The sequence below is a fragment of the Oncorhynchus kisutch genome, linkage group LG19 (assembly GCF_002021735.2).
Source record: "Oncorhynchus kisutch isolate 150728-3 linkage group LG19, Okis_V2, whole genome shotgun sequence".
Taxonomy (NCBI): domain Eukaryota; kingdom Metazoa; phylum Chordata; class Actinopteri; order Salmoniformes; family Salmonidae; genus Oncorhynchus; species Oncorhynchus kisutch.
Window position 1 is genome coordinate 45,064,453 of NC_034192.2, and position 18,361 is coordinate 45,082,813.

Below are 18,361 nucleotides of genomic sequence, written 5' to 3' on the forward strand. Positions count from 1 at the left end.
GTTCTATACTATATTATAAACTGGGTGGTTTGAGCCCTGAATGCTGATTGCCTGAAAGCCATGGTATATCAGACTGTATACCACGGGTATGACAAAACATTTATTTTTACTCTTCTAATTACGTTGTTAACCAGTTTATAATAGCAATAAGGCACCTCAGGGGTTGGTGGTATATGGCAATATAACACAGCTAAGGGCTGTATCCAGGCACGCCGCGTTGCATATTGGCCATATATAACACCCCCTCTGGCTTTATTGCTTAACTATATCATACTAGAATAGTGTTCTATTAAAAGTGTGTGTCTGAACCTGACTGTAAAGCACTTTGTGTCAACTGCTGATATAGAAAGGTTGATTGATTGATCTGATCTCCTCTCTCTCCTCAGGACCATCAACATGCCGAACTCCGTCCCCATGGTCCTGACGTCTTCTGGCCAGCTGCAGCCCCTCCTGTCCAACGGTGACTCGTCCAGCCACTCCTCCCAGCCCAGGGTCATCCTCCAAACCGTCCCTTCTACCACGGCGGGGGGCAAGGATGTCCTCACCATCCAGACGGCCTCCCTGGCCACCGGGATGGGCAGCCTCCAGGATCACCATCAGCACCCCCAGTTCCTTGTCACCAGCCTGGGCTCCACTACCACCACAGGGGTCCTCAGCTCCACCACTGCCTCCCTCAACGGCCTTCCCCGCATGGTCACTCTCAACACAGCCACCGGTCAGACCATGGTGGCCCAGCAGCCGGGGACCGTCATTGCTACGGTCCTCAAGTCCTCCAGCGGTGGCGAGCTCCTCCATGGCCTGCATGGCATCAAGGAGGAGATGCTGGACCCCTACTACCTGCAGTCATTGGTTAATGGAGACCCGTCGTTTGGCAAGGAGGAGATGGAGGCAGGGGAAGCAGAGCTCACCTACAGGACTGTGATCATCGGGAAGAACCAAAGCCTTGGACCGAACCAGGGGGAGACTGGAAGGGAGTCTCCAGTGAACGGATACTTTTCCCAGGGAAGCAGCCCCAGTGAGGGCCTGACCCCCGTGGAGGAGCTAGAGGTGCGCGGGGAGATGGCCCTGCAACCGGAGCACATGGTGGGGGTCAAGGGGCTCCAGGAGCTGCCAGAGATCACTGTCCACCTCCCAGCCTCCTTCATCCAGATCAAGGCAGAACCCACAGAGGTCTAGTAGACCACAAGCTGACCTTTATTGTCATGAGTCTTGTCCTGGAGGCAGAACTGAGTGATTTCCACTAGATGGTCCAGCTGAAAAGTCCAAAATTGTCTCTATCGTAAAAATTAAGGAAGACAAAAGTGAGCTTTTTGATCTTAATTTAGGGTTAGGCATTAGGATTAGCAGTGTGGTTAAGATTAGTTTTTTTATTTTACCTTTATTTGAACAGGGAGTCTCCATTGAGACCAGGGTTTCTTTCACAAGGGTGCCATGCACATACTATTCATAAGACAAAATCGAATTGAAATCAGATACAATGTAAAACAAACTAAAATACAGCACAACACAAATATTCTTACATTCCTTAGTAGGAAGTTCCCCAATTAGTATTTGCAATTGCTCAAGCGGCAGTACAACATCCAATTGTAATGTATTGTAAAATTGGTTCCAGCAATGAGGTGTATTAAAACTAAAAGAGGATTTACTTAGTTCTGTGGAGACCACAAGGAACCTCAAGAGTTTGGTATCTCCTGATTTTATACTTTATATCATGTTTTATACTTTAACAACGAAGTGAGTTAAGTTGGAAGCTTGTGTAGTAGAGCTTTGTAAACAATAAGGGAGTAATGAAGTGATATATGGGATGTTAATGAGGACCAGCCAACCTTTTGATACAGGATGCAGTGATGAGTAATAAAACTGTCACCTATGGCATTCACAGGTTTAAGAGTAGTGGCTGCGGCAATCTGGTAAATGGTGTCACCATAGTCAAGAACTGGTAGGACAGTTGACTGTACAATCTGCTTCCTGCTATTTAGGGATAGGCAAGATCGAGTTAGAAAAAGAGGCCCACTTTAAACCACTTTTTTAAACTATCTCATTCTTATGTTTTTGTCAATCCAAATGTCCAGATATTTATTGTCGGGATTCCGATCGATGGGAGAACCATCCAATGGATAACTGTAGTCCATCAGGTTAAGGTTAGGTTTCAAATCTGATTTTACGACTTTGTGGCTGTTCCAGCTAGTGCCCACTCTGCAGAGCTGCCTCCAGGGCAAGATTCATGACAATAAATGCCAACCTGCTAATAGGCCTGGACTCTCCATCAAAGTTGGACTATGAAATCAACATAAAGAAAGACTACCCAAAGGGCAATTCCACCACTTTTCAACCTCATTTTCATTGTCTCCAGTAAAATACCATTGTCTACATATGTGAAAATGGCGCATTTGTACGTTTTGTCGAAACATATAAAAAGTTCTACCCAACATCATCAAAAGATGATCATAGAAACACGCTGTTTTCACATATGTAGACACTGGTATGGTGCTGGAGATAATGAATATGAGGGTGAAAAGTGGTGCAATTGCTTTTTAACAAAGTTTCCTTGTTCTTATCCCGTTGATAATCTTATTTTGAAAAGCGACGGATTTTTAAATGTGGAGCGACAAACAAACGTTGGCCCCTTGCAGGATGTTTTACTCACTGTTGATCCCGTGCCCAAATTTCAACATCAAGGGATTGTTTTGTGATGTGTTGTTGAAGGCTCCATAGTTCGAAAGGCCCTCACTTGGATCAATCTACCTACCTACCTACCTTGCTACTGTCAGTAGACCCGCCCCCTTCCCAAACCTGTCCCCACCAGGAGAACAGCCATTGGATAACCAGGGATCTACCCCACCACATGTGCCAGTTAGATTAGTAAATGTTCTACCTACCAGTACATCTCATCAGACTTGTGTCAATGGTAACAGACAAAAACAGCAAACCAAAAACAGGAGATGGGAACTCATGTGGGAGAATGCAATGAAATCAGACTTGATGAGCAGAAAATGTGTCATTTCTACATGCCGTCTCCACTTGAATGACGGAAACGCACCTTTACTGACCTTTAATGGAAGAGTGCCTTATACGTAAAGGTAAAACAGTTCAAACTCTTGACTGGAAAAGTCTGAGGGGGGGAAAAAATGACGGTTCAGATTGTTTTGACTCAAACGTTTGTGACTTATCCGGAGTTTCCTCCATATCCCCCCATATTATAAGTTGTCGATAAGGTGTGCTTTCCCCTCCATTACTCATCGCCTTACAGCAATGTGTTACTATGGAAATGGGCATTTCCTGTCCCCTTGGACAGTCCAATCACAAACCTGTTTGTATATAGCTGCAGACTTGATGCAGGGAGAGAGAGAGAGAGAGAGAGAGAGAGCGAGAGAAAATACGGAGGAAAAATAAAATAGATTTTACCAGCCTCCTATCTTCCCATTAAGGCCTTTAATCCTGTTTATATGAAATGGAATATATATAAATATATATAAAGTAATAATATACTATTGAGATTCAATTTAAGGCCACAAATGTATTTATTTTGTGAATTTCTAAATTCTGTATAAAAAGGCACATTTGTTTGTTATTTACATATGGAAAACACGAGGGATAATATACAAAGTATATGAAATCAAATAACAGGAAGCTCATATGTCGGTGAATTTGTTTTCTAAAAAGCTGATATGTTTTTTTTAAGCATTCCTTATAATCAGCGCAGCATTGATGATGATACTTTCTCTGTTTTGGACTCAAAGTGGTTTGCCCCGACGCAAATGATGGTCTCTATAAACATCTCTGTCCTGTGTCATTTAAACATTGTGTTGTATGTGCTTTGGTTCTTCTTCCCTTTGTACAGCGGACAGACCTCTAGCCTTATTCAACAGTCAAGCAGTAGAGATCAGTTGGATAGATTCACACACCCCTGTCCAGTTAATTTGGTAATTTGTTCTCAATCAGGTCCTCTGTGACCTCTCCTAACCCAGTTATTTTGTGATGCAAATTGTGTCTCAACACTGGTGTTTTCCTCCCTACTTCTATGCATTTACAATTCTGGTGCTGCTCTCCTAGCTCTTGGTCTTTGGTCAGACTGGTGTCTGTGCTCTTTTTATTGGGTGTCCCAGTTTTGTTAAGGACCTGAGACGTCAGGGTCTCTGAATGGCTATGATAGCCTGCAGATGCTAGTGTAAGTAAACCAATATTTATCTTGAGCGCTATCATGGCTAAATTACTAAATTACTTTACTTTATTTTTTCCACTTGAGCTGGAGTGAGCAACAGACCGTCAGAACTCTAGCTCAGCATCTGAGGACAAGCTTTAATGCTAATTTCAGGGGAAATGAAGAGTCTGTGACGTGACTTCCGCTTTTGGACATTAACACGGTGACACTCCATCTTAACTCCTCCACATTTACGGATTTGTTTCAACAGTGCAGAAGAGAACCTCCCATCATTTTTTCCCTTCTCAACAGGTCCAGAAAGAAACGTCGCTCAGGCATTTATTTTACGCCTGCTTCATTAGGTTATGCTACTTTAGGTTATGCTACTTTTTAGAACTTGTGCCCAGGCATCAGTCTTATGTCAACCAAAGGGCTCTCTGTGTTGACAATCTGAATGTTGTACAGTACAAAGTTATGAAAAGTTGTGACAATCAATGCTCTCTAGGGTTACAAAAAGTACCAAAACAGTCTTTGGTGTTGATAATTGACTGCAATGAACTCTGTGGGTGGGGTTGACTGGATTTTCCTGCTTACAGACGCTTATGTTGTATATACAGGTATTTTCCTTTTTAAGCACTGTTGTATGTGAGATGTTGGCGTCTGTCCGCGATGTCTGTCCGATCATTACATTTTCCTTTGTCTTGGGTTTTCTGTGGTTTCCTCCTATGCTGAAACTAGATTAGATTTTTTTTAAGAAAGAATATTCAGGCCCAGTGCAGTCAAAGCGTTATTTTCCTGTGTTTTATATATATTTCCACACTATGTGGTTGGAATAATACTGTGAAATTTTGAAAATGATGATAATGCCCTTTTAGTGTAAGAGGTGTTTGAAAAGACCACCTGAAATTTCTGCCTGTTTTGGTGGGATAGAGTTTCGGCCTGCCTGATAACATCACCAGACAGTAAATTAGTTAATAGACCAATAAGCAAGAGTTCCAATCCTCTCTGCCAATAACAGCTAGTTTTCAGTTTTCCCCTCCCCACCCAGGACACTCCCAGACAGTCCTATCAACATTCTTGCTTGAGAAATTGCTCTTTGCTAAGAATCTATTTTTGTTTCTTTTTGACCATTGTAATTGAAAACAATCCCAGTAAGGTACTTAAATGTTACCCAGAAATGATTTGATGTTGAGATGAAAACGGCTGCAATGGACCTTTATAATAATAAAACACATTTTGCTTATATTCCGTTTCAGTGCTTATTCAATATACACTGAGTATACTAAACATTAGGAACACCTTCCTAATTGAGTTGCACACCCCCCCACACACTTTTCCCCTCAGAACAGTCTCAATTCATCAGGGTGTTCCACTGGGATGCTGGCCCATGTTGACTGCAATGCTTCCCACAGTTGTGTCAAGTTGGCTGGAAGTCCTTTGGGTGGTGGACCATTCTTGATTCACATGGGAAATTGTTGAGTGTGAAAAACCCAGCAGCATTGCAGTTCTTGACAGAAGCTGGTGTGCCTGGCACGTACTACCATACCCCGTTCAAAGGCACTTAAATCTTTTGTCTTTCCCATTCACCCTCTGAATGGCACTCATACACAATCCATGTCTCTTTTTTAAATTATTCTTTAACCACCCCTCCACCCCTTCATCTACACTGATCGAATTGGATTTAACAAATGACATCAATAAGGGATCATAGCTTTCACCTGGATTCACCTGGTCAGTCTATGTCATGGAAAGAGTAATGTTTTGTATACTCAGTGTAATAGCCTGGAATCCAAACTGATTCCGCTACTTTTAACATCAGTCCGGCATTCAGTCTGGTTTAACCAGGCTATCAATATGACACCAAACAATATTATAGCTTTGCATTCAAACTGATGCACACGTTTTTTTCAGTCTGGTTTAACCAGGTTGTCAATATGATATAAGACAAAATAGTGTGGGCAGGCTGTTTTGAAAACTGGGACTGACTGATAAAATAATTCTACTTTTACCTTGTCTCCTCTTTGATGAGCATATTAACATACACTTTCACACAAGATCAAATCAAACACATGTCGGTGTGCTGCTCTCAGTATATCTTCCTCCACGGTCTCTGTCCCCATGCCAGGCTCAAACCAGTGATCCTCTGCTCACAAACACACATAACCGTCCTCCCTGACAACATACCAACCGATTGAGCTACACCAAAGGTACCAATTGGATAGGTCCATCAGCTATAGTTCAAGCTCTAGTCCTTTACTCCGTAACTCCGTAACACATCGTGCTTAAAGAGGGCTCTGATGAGGGTCAGGATGTTTCCAGCCATATGTTCCTCTTCCACGTCTATTGCTGTAAAAACAACAGAAAACCGTGGGCCTGCTAGTCCTACTGCAGCGGGGGAAAAACGACAGCAACGACTACAATATGTCTACATGAAACAAACTGGCAACAATTGAGATTTGAGCAAGAATAAGCTGTTCATTGGTGCAACTGACGCTACGAATCGTGCTCAGGAGACAGACAGACAAACCAGTCTGTTCTAGATAATAGCAGAAGCAGCTGTGCTGCTGGTTTCTAAAGGGCTACTTATGGGCTTTTATTGTACACATAATGGTATTGAAGTAGCTCCAAGCTTTGAAGTTAGAGAGCAATATTGCTGTGTACAATCTGCAACATGGGATTTGATGAACAGGAGAAGAAAAGGCATTTCTACTGGAATGAAGCCTTTAGCAGGCCAAAGAGGCTGATTGGACCGTACCTCGGAGTCGTCTTCCAGTTGCCGTAGGCAGATGAATACATTAGTCCAGTCGTGCTGGGGGACAGTGGAGGCTGTTGTCACTGCTGTGACCTACTGTACGGAGCAGCCTGAGCAGTGGGTTGAGAGTAGGGGAGAAGGGAAGGGGGGGGGGTGTACATTGGCTGGGATTGAGTGAGCCTCGGGTGGGGGTCTGCTGAGAGAGTTGACAGATGGGTTTGGCTGCTGTACACAACCCCCCCCCCACCAACACTCCATGCACGACACCCACTCCCTCTCCCCACACAGCTGCCGACCACACACTCCTGCAACGCCATAGGGTTACCACACCAAACAACACAGAAAAACTGCCACAATACCACTTCCTGTCACCAACAATGACTGCATAAGCCTTCGCCGATGGACCATTGTCCTTATCCATATCGATGTAATATTTCAAAACCGTCTCCATTTTTGTTTCATGCTGTATCACGCAGTGAGATGCTAACTACCTTTTCACTCCACCTGAATAGACCTGTGGTGTCTGGACTTCAAAGCCAGCAAGATGCTAGTGGGATTATAAAGCTAATGAAAGACGAGCTTCTGTGTGTGTGTGTGTGCGCGTGTGCGTGTACATGCGTGTGTGTGTGTGCGTGCGTGTGTGTGTGCGTGTGCGTGTGTGTGTGTGCGGCAGTGAGTCAGAGAGCCCGGAGAGAAAGCCAGGCAGCCCAGTCCATCCGGAACCTGGGAGGGGAGAGGTCTATTTCCTGCTTCGCCTGCAGCCAGTGACACAGTGTGAGACGACCTAGCTCGCGCTAGTGAGTGTTTACTGCCGTGCCGCTCCACATGCCTCTCTCACACGGAGCGAGGAGCTGTTGAAGGATGCCGGCTGACACGGTAGAGCCTCCAGCCTGTGTCGGGAACCATGGCGGGGAGATTATTCAAACATCAGGCCTTCAGTGCATCATGGACCATGTACACTGACCCCACAACACAGCCCAAGCATAATAGCATTTGTCTGTTGTCTTATGGCCTAGCAGTACTACTGCCATGCACTGTGCTCTGCCTAGCAACCCACCTCAACTGTAATTTGGCCATCTGAGTGACCAATGGGCTCTGAATATATGAAAGGATTTTCAAAGGAGAGGCTCTCTCCATGGATGTTGATATGTGCTGTTATTTGAATTTGACAGATGATTCAAAGTTTGAGTTAGAAATAGCAAAGAAAGGCATTTACGTACTCAAGCTGACAAGTTAAACCTTAAAGCATAGGGCCCCTGCAGGTAATCATAACGCGACACTGGTGGAGATCAGTCTCAAAATGGCCATTCTGTCATGAGACCACAAGATGGCACTAGCAATACATCTGTAACACTATCCACCTGACAAGCCAAATATGTCTCTCCCCTCACTCATAGAGAGGTAAATGACACTGCAGTTTTGATGTGGTAACAAAAGTGAATTCACAAGTGTACACTACCGGTCAAAAGTTTTTGAACACCTACTCATTCAAGGGTTTTTCTTTATATATATTTTTTTACTGTTTTCTACATTGTAGAATAATAGTGAAGACTTCACAACTATAAAATAACACATGGAATCATGTAGTAACCAAAAAAAGTTAAACAAATCTAAATATATTTTATATTTTCTTATAGCCACCCTTTGCCTTGATGACAGCTTTGCACGCTCTTGGCCTTCTCTTAAGCAGCTTCATGAGGTGACAGATGTGCCTTCATAAAAGTTCATGTATTTGAGCCAATCAGTTGTGTTGTGACAAAGTAAGGGGGTATACAGAAGATAGTCCTATTTGGTAAAAGACCAAGTCCATATTATGGCAAGAACAGCTCAAATAAGCAAAGAAAAATGACAGTCCATCATTACTTTAAGACATGAAGGTCAGTCAATACGGAAAACTTCAAGAACTTTGAGCGTTTCTTCAAGTGCACTCTCAAAAACCATCAAGCGCTATGATGAAATTGGCTCTCATGAGGACCGCCACAGGAATGGAAGACCCAGAGTTACCTCTGCTGCAAAGGATAAGTTCATTAGAGTTACGAGCCTCAGAAATTGCAGCCCAAATAAATGCTTCACAGAGTTCAAGTAACAGACACATCTCAACATAAACTGTTCAGAGGAGACTGCGTGAATCAGGCCTTCATGGTCCAATTGCTGCAGTATGGATCCTGCAGCACTGTTTCTTTTTTGCACGCCTGCTCTGCTCAACACAATGCTAAACAAGCTTCCAGGGATTTTTTCCTAGATGCTGAATAATTTACATGAGGAACGTGGACATGAGGGATTTACCTTTGAAACTACCGATTCTGGTGTTTACTCTGAGTGGAGTCATAGATATAGATTTTAATGTGTAGCTTGTAGTCATCTGGATAGGGTATGTTGAGGAAAGATACACCTACTCACAAATTGGACAATTCACATTTCAACATCCAAACAACGATTGTCCTCAGTCTCCTAACTATTAAAAAAAAAAAATCACTCACGAATCGGGTACTAATCAGAATCTATTGCTCTCATGGCATTACAGATGGAGAACAATTGAGATTTAATTCATGGCAAATTTGACAGTTATGGGCCAACTTGATATTGATACACCCACCAATCATTAGTGGGGAAATCGTATCAAATCATTGTCTAACAGAACAACTTTCGCCTCCTTTTACCTTCAGAAATCCTCTATTATGAGGGGAACAACAGTAGAATACATTATCAGGTGGATATTATACAGATTGACTTCCTTCGTCTCTACTCACTGGCCAAGACTCTCAAGAAGGCGTGAAATGTTCTCAGTAACACAATTGCTGTAATATCTGTATCACATTCCACCGTCAGAGTGAGGTGGCCCATTCAAAATTACTCTCAAGGCTCCCATGGGCAATTTACTCTCACAACCACACAATAGCCAAGCCTGAATCTCCTAGGAAACCTTGTAGGATTGACAATGCATGAGACCGCTGGTAATCAAACATAATATCATAATAAGATCAAACATAATACTAGTGCTCAGATAACCTAACCATTTTTATACACAGTCAGTCCATCGTCTCGCTCTTTCTGTCTGTTTGACTTTCTCTGTCTCTCTGTCTCCCTCTCCTGCTCCCTCTCTCCCTCCCATTCTCTTTCCATCGTTTACCATGTCTGTTGCTACAGTATACTGATTGTGTCAGCTTCAATGCACACAGCAGCATGACGTGATAAGGGAAAAATACAGGCAGAACAAAATACATATCAACACAAATTGTATATTATTTTCAGAACCGCCTTGGGCATGGCGGAGCTGCCTGTCGGCACATTTGAAGTATGTTTGCAATTATTGCATTTGTTAACGCCTGACAATATTTTTACTCGACATGTTGCCCTTGGCCATTGACATTATTGATTTGAAAATACAATGTGTTTGCAGCTTGAACTTCAGTTCTTTACTCCCGCCTGTTAATTAATACATTAACATAAGTAATGAAGTTGAGTTTAGACTTAAGACAGACACAGTCAATTTGCTTATTGTCGCGAAATGTTTGACCTTTTTGAGGTCGATTGTTTTTTTAAACTTTCCCAACATTCTAAATGTCGAGAACCTACAGTATGTTTCATGCAACATTACTGGGAGGGTACATCACTTGGAGGGAGGGTACAGAGAAATTGGATGTACTTCAAACCAACATGAATCAAAGTGAAACCAGCTCTATATTTTCTCATCTGTCTTTTTACTTCTTTTGTTGCTTTGGTTAAAGAGCATCTATTTAGGTTTCTTTTCGAGGAAGGATATTAGTAACACTTCTTATGAACAACCTATATAATACATAATAACAACATCTGTTCTAATAACCGTGCTCATAAACATCTATAACTACTTTCATAGAGCATTATGAACAGGGTGTATGTCTTTTGAAGCAAAGTGGCATATGACTTAATCAATACATTTTGGAGTCAGGACATGTCATAGATTGACCCTCAAAGGTTAATAGATGTGTGAACTGCAGCATTGGACCATTTGAATGTATGGTATTGGACTTTTTTCCACCAATGTTGGAATTTCAGCCAGTAGAAACCTGAATATGGCATCCATATTAGGAAGTTCCTCAGTTGTCAGGTGAAAACCATTATATTAGTTATCAGACAAAACGTCCTAATATGGATGCCGCATTGCTATAGTAACTTATTAAGACTCACAAGAAGTCAGTTCTTTATCTTGATGTGAGTAGCATTAGATGTATTTTAGTATCAAAATACATTTTAATTGCATGTAATTGATAATAACTTAAGCATGTCAAGCCATCATACAGTATCTCTTGTGGTTGTAGGCCTATCTATTCCGGTAGAATCACTGTTCAGAGCATGATTACTGTGAGCTATTGAGCAACGGAGAAAAATGTGCAGATTACATTACATAATGGTAATTGAGCTGTGGCATAATTATGTCATTTACAGCCATTACAGTTAAAACAATGCTGCTTAAAATAACAATAATGACTTTACATCAAATAAAGATTGGCAAGTTGAATTAAAAGAATTAAGCATATCTATAGCCGCTGCTTTATTATAATTAGTCGACTCATTCTGATTTTTGCTATGTGTTTATATACCTCCTCATCAATACATATATATTTCAAGTTAAACATGATAATTGTAGTAAACAATAGTCAAAACAGATCATTCACAAAAAATAGGACATATATATTTTTTTGTCTAGAAAGGGTTAAATGCTCTTGACAGAGTGAGCAGGCTACAGCACTTCAGTATGTTCTACATAAAATACATTGTTGGTTGTCATAGGCCATAGCAGACGTGGGTTCAAATAGTGTTTGTTTTCTTTCAAATACTTTAGCTGTGTTTGTCTTGTGCGATTGGACCACCAGGATAGGACCAAAAATGCAAACCCTGATCGATCTAGCACTCCAGGAAAGCTCAATCAAAAGCTCAAAGTATTTGAAAGAAATCAAATACTATTTGAACATAGGTCTGCTCCACACAGCAAGAGAAAGTCGGTTACACGCCACTCATCAAAAAGATGAAGAAGGAAATGAAATGAGAAAGAAATGCAGCACCGTGAGAAACGGCCAAAACTAGCTCTTTAGCTACTGTTACAAATTCTTTAAAAAATATTTAATACATGTTGAAAGAAAAATTGCACTTCAGCACACCGATGACACATCAAGGCCTTTTAGAGAAATCACCAAGATGCTCCCAAAACTCCATTTAGACTTATGAGAGACTGACAGTAGATTTGATTATTTTCAAAGATAATGGGCCTAGGCTGGTTTTACACTCTACCAAGCGTTCACAAAAGCAAAATGTCACTTACTCTTGCTTAGAGTTAATACAAATTCTGGCATGCACTAAAGTCTCTTTGCGGTTGCTGAGACACTAAGCCTACTGCAGTGTAAATCCAGCCTTAAATGAATGCACCTGTCATTTGTGCTGAAACATAGTTGAATCCAGTTCCACTATCCAATCAGATCCTTCCGAGCATACGTGCTATCCACCAGTTGCAGGGCATGATGATCTGACAGATGACACGTCCTCCTTGGTAGTAGTAGGGGTAGGGGTTGAACCCCCCCAGAGGCTCGTAGTAGCGCTGGCAGTAGCGGTAACCACGACGACAGTGCTGGCAGCAGTAGCCATGATCATCCAGACGGTTATCCAGCTCAACTCCAATGTCTCTCTGTGAAGGACAAACGGAAAGTCGATGAGAGGAAGGAAAGAAGTTAGCTGCTTTAAAGGACAGGTTATCCACACAAAGGAAAGCCAGAGACAGAGATATTGAGAACATTTAATTTGAAGTATAGATGGGATGGAAAGGTTTATTTTTCTGTGATAGTTAAATGTTTCTCTTTTTTTAACTTTATCTTTCTCTGTTCAGTGACGTGTGTGTACTTTAAATTAAATTAAATTGGTCTCCTTTTCTTTTCCCTGTGAGTACCAGCTCTCCCAGAGCAGGGACAGTCAGACAGCGGATTGGATTGGGTGAATTGATGTTCTCACTTCGGTTGTGGGTCAGAAAAATATATGTAGAAGCAGCTAAACAGAAGAGAAAGATTCAAATGGATGTCTGAGGAAACAAATGGACAAAATGTTTCCACCATCGACTGTGACACAGGGATCAAGATAGCATTGGAAAGTTATGTTAGTAGTAGTATTACTCTTCGCTTCACCATGCTCCATCTCACATCCCAGAGTCCTCGGCTCCTTTCTCCCAGGGCTATCTTCAATCAAAGTGACTCTGACACTGCCGGTTACCGGGATAATTGCACTATTTCTTTCATCTCTGACCTCCCTCTCCCCCCCCCCCCGCTGTGACCCACGCGAGCTGAGTCAAAATGGCCGCCACTCCTCCATTAGAGACTACAAATTAGAGGCTCTCTGTGGGCGCACTCCCCCTGACCTTGACTTTAAGTGGATGGCACATTCCTAAAGCAATTAGCTGAGTAATGATCGCCTAACAAGGATCTTTTTATTTGCTCGTGCCGACTGGGTGTGAATTTATATAAGGGCCAAATGAAAGCCAAACGAAAGGTAAATTGGGTAGAATTAATGGCCCTTGGGTTTTTCCATTGTGCCGGTCGGCCGGGCGCATGCCCTCTCCAGACGGTGGTAGGGCTGAGTGCCATGCCTTTGATCCAGGGAGACTCTGAATTGGGTTCAGAGAAGTGCCAGTTAACTCTCCGCCCCTAGTTGTGGTCGGCGGCAGCAGAAACCCTTCTCAGAGCAGCACAAATACATTCGGCCACGTTTTCAATCTCCTGCAGCGAGTGAATCTGAGTGAATCTTCACAGAAAATTCAGCACTGTCTGGTTAAATAGCTTTGATAAAAGAGACCAATTGTCCCCCTTTTGGACTTTACTTCTGGGAGAAGCGGCCATGCCGCTCTGCTTATGAGTCAGTCTTTCGTAACAGCAGAAGAAAAAAAAAAGAAATCTATTGAGAGGGGGAACTGAAAATGCGAGGTCATTGTTTCACCCCAGTTTTTCAAAGGGCTGGGGCACATAGGAACACGACTTTGACTCTGATTAATCCTCTACAGTAAATTATGGGCAGTGTGGACTGAAGGCTGTTTGGCTTTCCTATAAAGGCAGTATTAGGCACAGGAAATAGTTTACAGGCCACTAAATGGTCCACGGTCTCACAGATGTTGTTGTCTCCACTGTTTGTGGCTGGAGTGAAGCTACATTCACCCTCCCAGAATTTTGGAGCCAGCATAATATAAACACAACAAATAGTGCAGTAGGTAGGATTCAAATCACGAATCAATCATCACAACTGCTGTGACAGATAAACGTACTAACATTACATACTCCTAATACGGAGGACGAACACCTCGGAAAGAGAAAAAGGGTGATATTTAAAATATGTGTTTTGATTTATGACTCTGACAATGGCTGGTGGGCGATTGCTGATTGATGATGTTAGTCATGTTTAGGGTCATCAGCTGCAAGGCAACAATCTATTATGGAGAAAACACAAAAGCTGTCACTGCAACCGACAATAATCTTATCAGCCGCCTCACAGCTAAAACTGTGATGGTATGAAATCCAAATCCAGAGCTTCAGTTTGGGAAAATTAATGGAAATATATTTATTCAAATGATGGGTGATTACAAAAACAAACAGACAATTGGCATTGTACCTCCGAGACAAATTAATCAGAGGCATCCTTTTTAAAAACGGAGCACGCATATTAATCATTTTGGCTTCAAATTCCCCTCTTCAACAGGATGTGGCGGCGGGTGATTGGAATGGGGCACCGTGGGAAATCTGGGGCCGTCACTCACAAACAAGTGGCATTAACGAAGGGTAAAAGTCATTACCCTCGCGCTCTGTCTGATATCTGACTTGGTCACACACCGAAACGCGTCTCACGCGTAACATCATATCAGAGATTTGATCAGTCTGTCAAGTCAAACTTTCAGTCAGTCATTCAATAATGAGGAAGCGAATCGAGCCGCGACGACTCCTTCAATTTCCACACTACTGAGTGTTATTTTACACACGCTGATTACTGTTCTCCTTGTGGCTTGAAACACACAAGCCTCGTTGCTGTTATTTAATCGTCTATATCAGAGCTGATCATCACAGTCTCTTTGATATTCTATTAAAACACCAGGGACAACATTTCCATTTCATACTGTCACATGACTGTAGGTGTTGGGATTCGTCTTAAATGGAACCCTGTTCCCTATATAGTGCATTACTTTTGAATAGGGAATAGGGTGGCATTTAGGACACACCCTAGGTATGAGATGCAGAAGGCACTGCCTTGTACTCCCAGTGCTGGTTGTGTCATCTTATATCAACCACATGAACTTCATTATGCAGGCAATGGTTAAGCCAAGGGGAAGTATAATATGAAATATATTATAAATATGCCACTAAGCTTTTATCCTGAGCGACTTCCATACATTTTTAGTAGGTGTACAGTATGTCGACCTCTGCATCACTAGCACCACACGCCAGGCTCTTACCAACTGTGCCACATAGGCCCAGGAAGTATCTGTGTTTACAGTTTGGCATAGCCTCGCTCAGGGAGGAGAGGAGGTATTTACAGCCTCTGTTCGCCCTCGGTCTCCTGTGAACCATCACTGCCCACTCAGGGAGGACAGGAGGTCTTTACAGCCTCTGTTTACCCTTGGTCTCCAACCTCCACTCATGCCCGGGCATCCTTGTTTTTTTCAATGCTAACCTTGCCTGCCAAAGAGGTACAGGGTCACACTATGGCTCAACCCAATCGCCCAACCTCCAACCTGTCACGTTCTGACCTTAGTTCCTTTGTTTTCGTCTTTGTTTTAGTATGGTCAGGGCGTGAGTTGGGGTGGGCAGTCTATGTTTGTTTTTCTATGTTGGTTTTTGAGTTCGGCCTAGTATGGTTCTCAATCAGAGGCAGCTGTCAATTGTCCTTGATTGAGAATCATACTTAGGTAGCTTGGGTTTCACTTTTGGTTTGGGGGTGTTTGTTTCCGTGTTTGGGCCACACGGTACTGTTTCGGTTTTGTAAATTCACGTTGTCATTTATTGTTCAGTGTTCTGAGTTTTAATGAAACATCATCATGAACACTTACCACGCTGCGCTTTGGTCCTCCTCTCTTTCTCCCGACGACATATGTGACACAACCGGACAAAACACGTTTATAATTATGTGTGCCGGCTGGACAGACTGAGGCCTGCTTCCCAATCATATCTGAAGGCTTATCCTTTCCCCGTCTAGGTGAAGGACAGTGGTGTGGCTTCTCCAGTGCTGCCAGATGATAGTTATTCAGTCGGAGAGCTGTCCAAGGCCGCTGCTGCAGCGCTGTGCGAAGGCTATTCCGTGGTAGCCGCGGCTAAAGGTCGGCCCCATATATCACCCCACCTCTGTCACTGCTACTTTAATGATTATTAGTCAGGTCGCTTCGAAATTACCTGCCGAAATACGTAATCAGGGGTCCCAGTGGCCGTCAGAGGAAAGGCCACGGTGGAGGCCAGATCCGGTGGAGGGGTGCGGTCAGAATCAGCGCTCTACAAAAGGTCTCGGTCTATGTCGGCATCCCACTGTCATCAACAGCATCTTCAGACTCATGCCACTGTCATCAACAGCATCTTCAGACTCATGCCACTGGCATCAACAGTATCTTCAGACTCATGCCACTGGCATCAACAGCATCTTTTGACTCATCCCACTGTCATCAACAGCATCTTCAGACTCATCCCACTGTCATCAACAGCATCTTCAGACTCATGCCACTGGCATCAACAGCATCTTCAGACTCATGCCACTGGCATCAACAGCATCTTCAGACTCATGCCACTGTCATCAACAGTATCTTCAGACTCATGCCACTGGCATCAACAGTATCTTCAGACTCATCCCACTGGCATCAACTGCAACTTCAGACTCATGCCACTGGCATCAACAGTATCTTCAGACTCATGCCACTGGCATCAACAGTATCTTCAGACTCATCCCACTGGCATCAACTGCAACTTCAGACTCATCCCACTGGCATCAACAGTAACATCAGACTCATCCCACTGGCATCAACTGCAACTTCAGACTCATGCCACTGGCATCAACAGTATCTTCAGACTCATCCCACTGGCATCAACTGCAACTTCAGACTCATCCCACTGGCATCAACAGTAACTTCAGACTCATCCCACTGGCATCATCAACTTCAGACTCATCCCACTGGCATCATCAACTTCAGACTTGCATATTATAACTTGCTGCCTCCCCTCCGTCAGTCACAAAGGCCTGTGTTATCTGCTGGGCCCACAAACACTGAGTAGCGGTGGCCTTGGAATGGGCGGGTTGGAGCTTTAGCTATGTATTACCGTAGCTCATTTTCAAAAGGGGAGCGGGTTTCATCTCCCGGTGTGCTTTAATTGCATAGCATTGCAGCTGGGGCCATAGAGGATGAGCAGGGAGGAGGGGAAGGAAGAGAGGAGGAGAGAAGGAGAGGGGAGGAGGGAAGGAAGAGAAGAGGAGAGGAGAGGAGAAGAGAAAAGGGAGGAGAGTGAAGGCAGGCAGGCAGGCAGGTATTCCTGGGCCAAGCCTGATAAATGTTAATATTATGGCTGTATGTTTGTTTGTGTGTGTGTGTGTGCGCGCGCGTGTGTGTGTGTGTGTCTGTGGGTGAGTGTTCGTCTGTCCCCTGGTTCCTCAGAACTCAAAACCATTCTTCCTTTTCTGGAATGAGCTTTTTAATGCTTACTTAGACAGCCTGGGTGGTCTATACTATGTATGTGTGTGTATGTGTGTGTGTGTGTGTGTGTGTGTGTGTGTGTGTGTGTGTGTGTGTGTGTGTGTGTGTGTGTGTGTGTGTGTGTGTGTGTGTGTGTGTTTACCTTTGAGTGCATGATGTGTGTGTTGCTGTTTGTGTGTGTGTATGCATGTGTGTGTGTCAAGGGTAACTAATTATGGAGCACTAAGCCGCTCACATGCACAAAAACATGGCATTTTGTTCTCTTCCCTCTTTGTTTCCTTCCATGATAATTAAGGCATGATTAATAAATGTGGCGTATCTATTCAGTAATGAGTGACCTTAGGAGTGCTGTTTTGCACGACATTCGTACAAGCTGCCTGCTAGCTACCTGCCTTTGCCCGAAAAGAAAGCAAAAAAGGCTCTGGTTGAGGCTGTGGGGAAAACGTTGCTGCCCTTGAAGGCTAGATATTCCTCTCCATTAATGTAGGGACATTAAGAAAGTCTTAAGCAAGGCAAGTTCATTTAAACAGATATATAGAGCAATTTCTATGCCCTGTGGTACATCAAGACAAGTCTGTTTTATGCTATGAAATTAAGCATCAATTAGCAAGAGTCAATTTCTCTGCAGGAATAAATTAAGGAGAACTAGGCACCACCGTGGCTCGTATCACCTAGTGTGGTGCTGGTTTGCATCCAAAACGGCAGCTTATTCTCTATATAGCACTAGAAAGTATTCACACCCCTTGACTTTTTACACATTTTGTTGTGTTGCAGCCGGAATTTAAAATGGATTAAA

The 18,361-nt window shown here is 43.2% G+C and overlaps 2 protein-coding genes across 10 annotated transcripts in view; one reads left to right on the forward strand and one right to left on the reverse strand.

The window, feature by feature from the left end:
• The window catches only part of elf1 (E74-like ETS transcription factor 1), an 82,022-nt gene extending 76,636 nt beyond the window's left edge, over nt 1-5,386 (forward strand). For 8 of the 9 annotated variants that reach the window (XM_020452936.2, XM_031797566.1, XM_020452934.2 and 5 more), the window contains one exon: nt 387-5,199. In XM_020452936.2, coding sequence (XP_020308525.1) covers nt 387-1,176 — 790 coding nt within the window. In that variant the 3' untranslated portion in view covers nt 1,177-5,199. Of the gene's footprint in view, nt 1-386 lie in introns of all 9 variants that reach the window. The other variant, XM_020452933.2, reaches the window with a different exon arrangement.
• Nucleotides 5,387-11,262: 5,876 nt separating this feature from the next.
• tnmd (tenomodulin) overlaps nt 11,263-18,361 on the reverse strand; it is a 77,720-nt gene continuing 70,621 nt past the window's right edge. Inside the window, exon 7 of the mRNA XM_031798427.1 lies at nt 11,263-12,552. Coding sequence (XP_031654287.1) covers nt 12,343-12,552 — 210 coding nt within the window. The 3' untranslated portion in view covers nt 11,263-12,342. The remainder of the gene's footprint in view (nt 12,553-18,361) is intronic.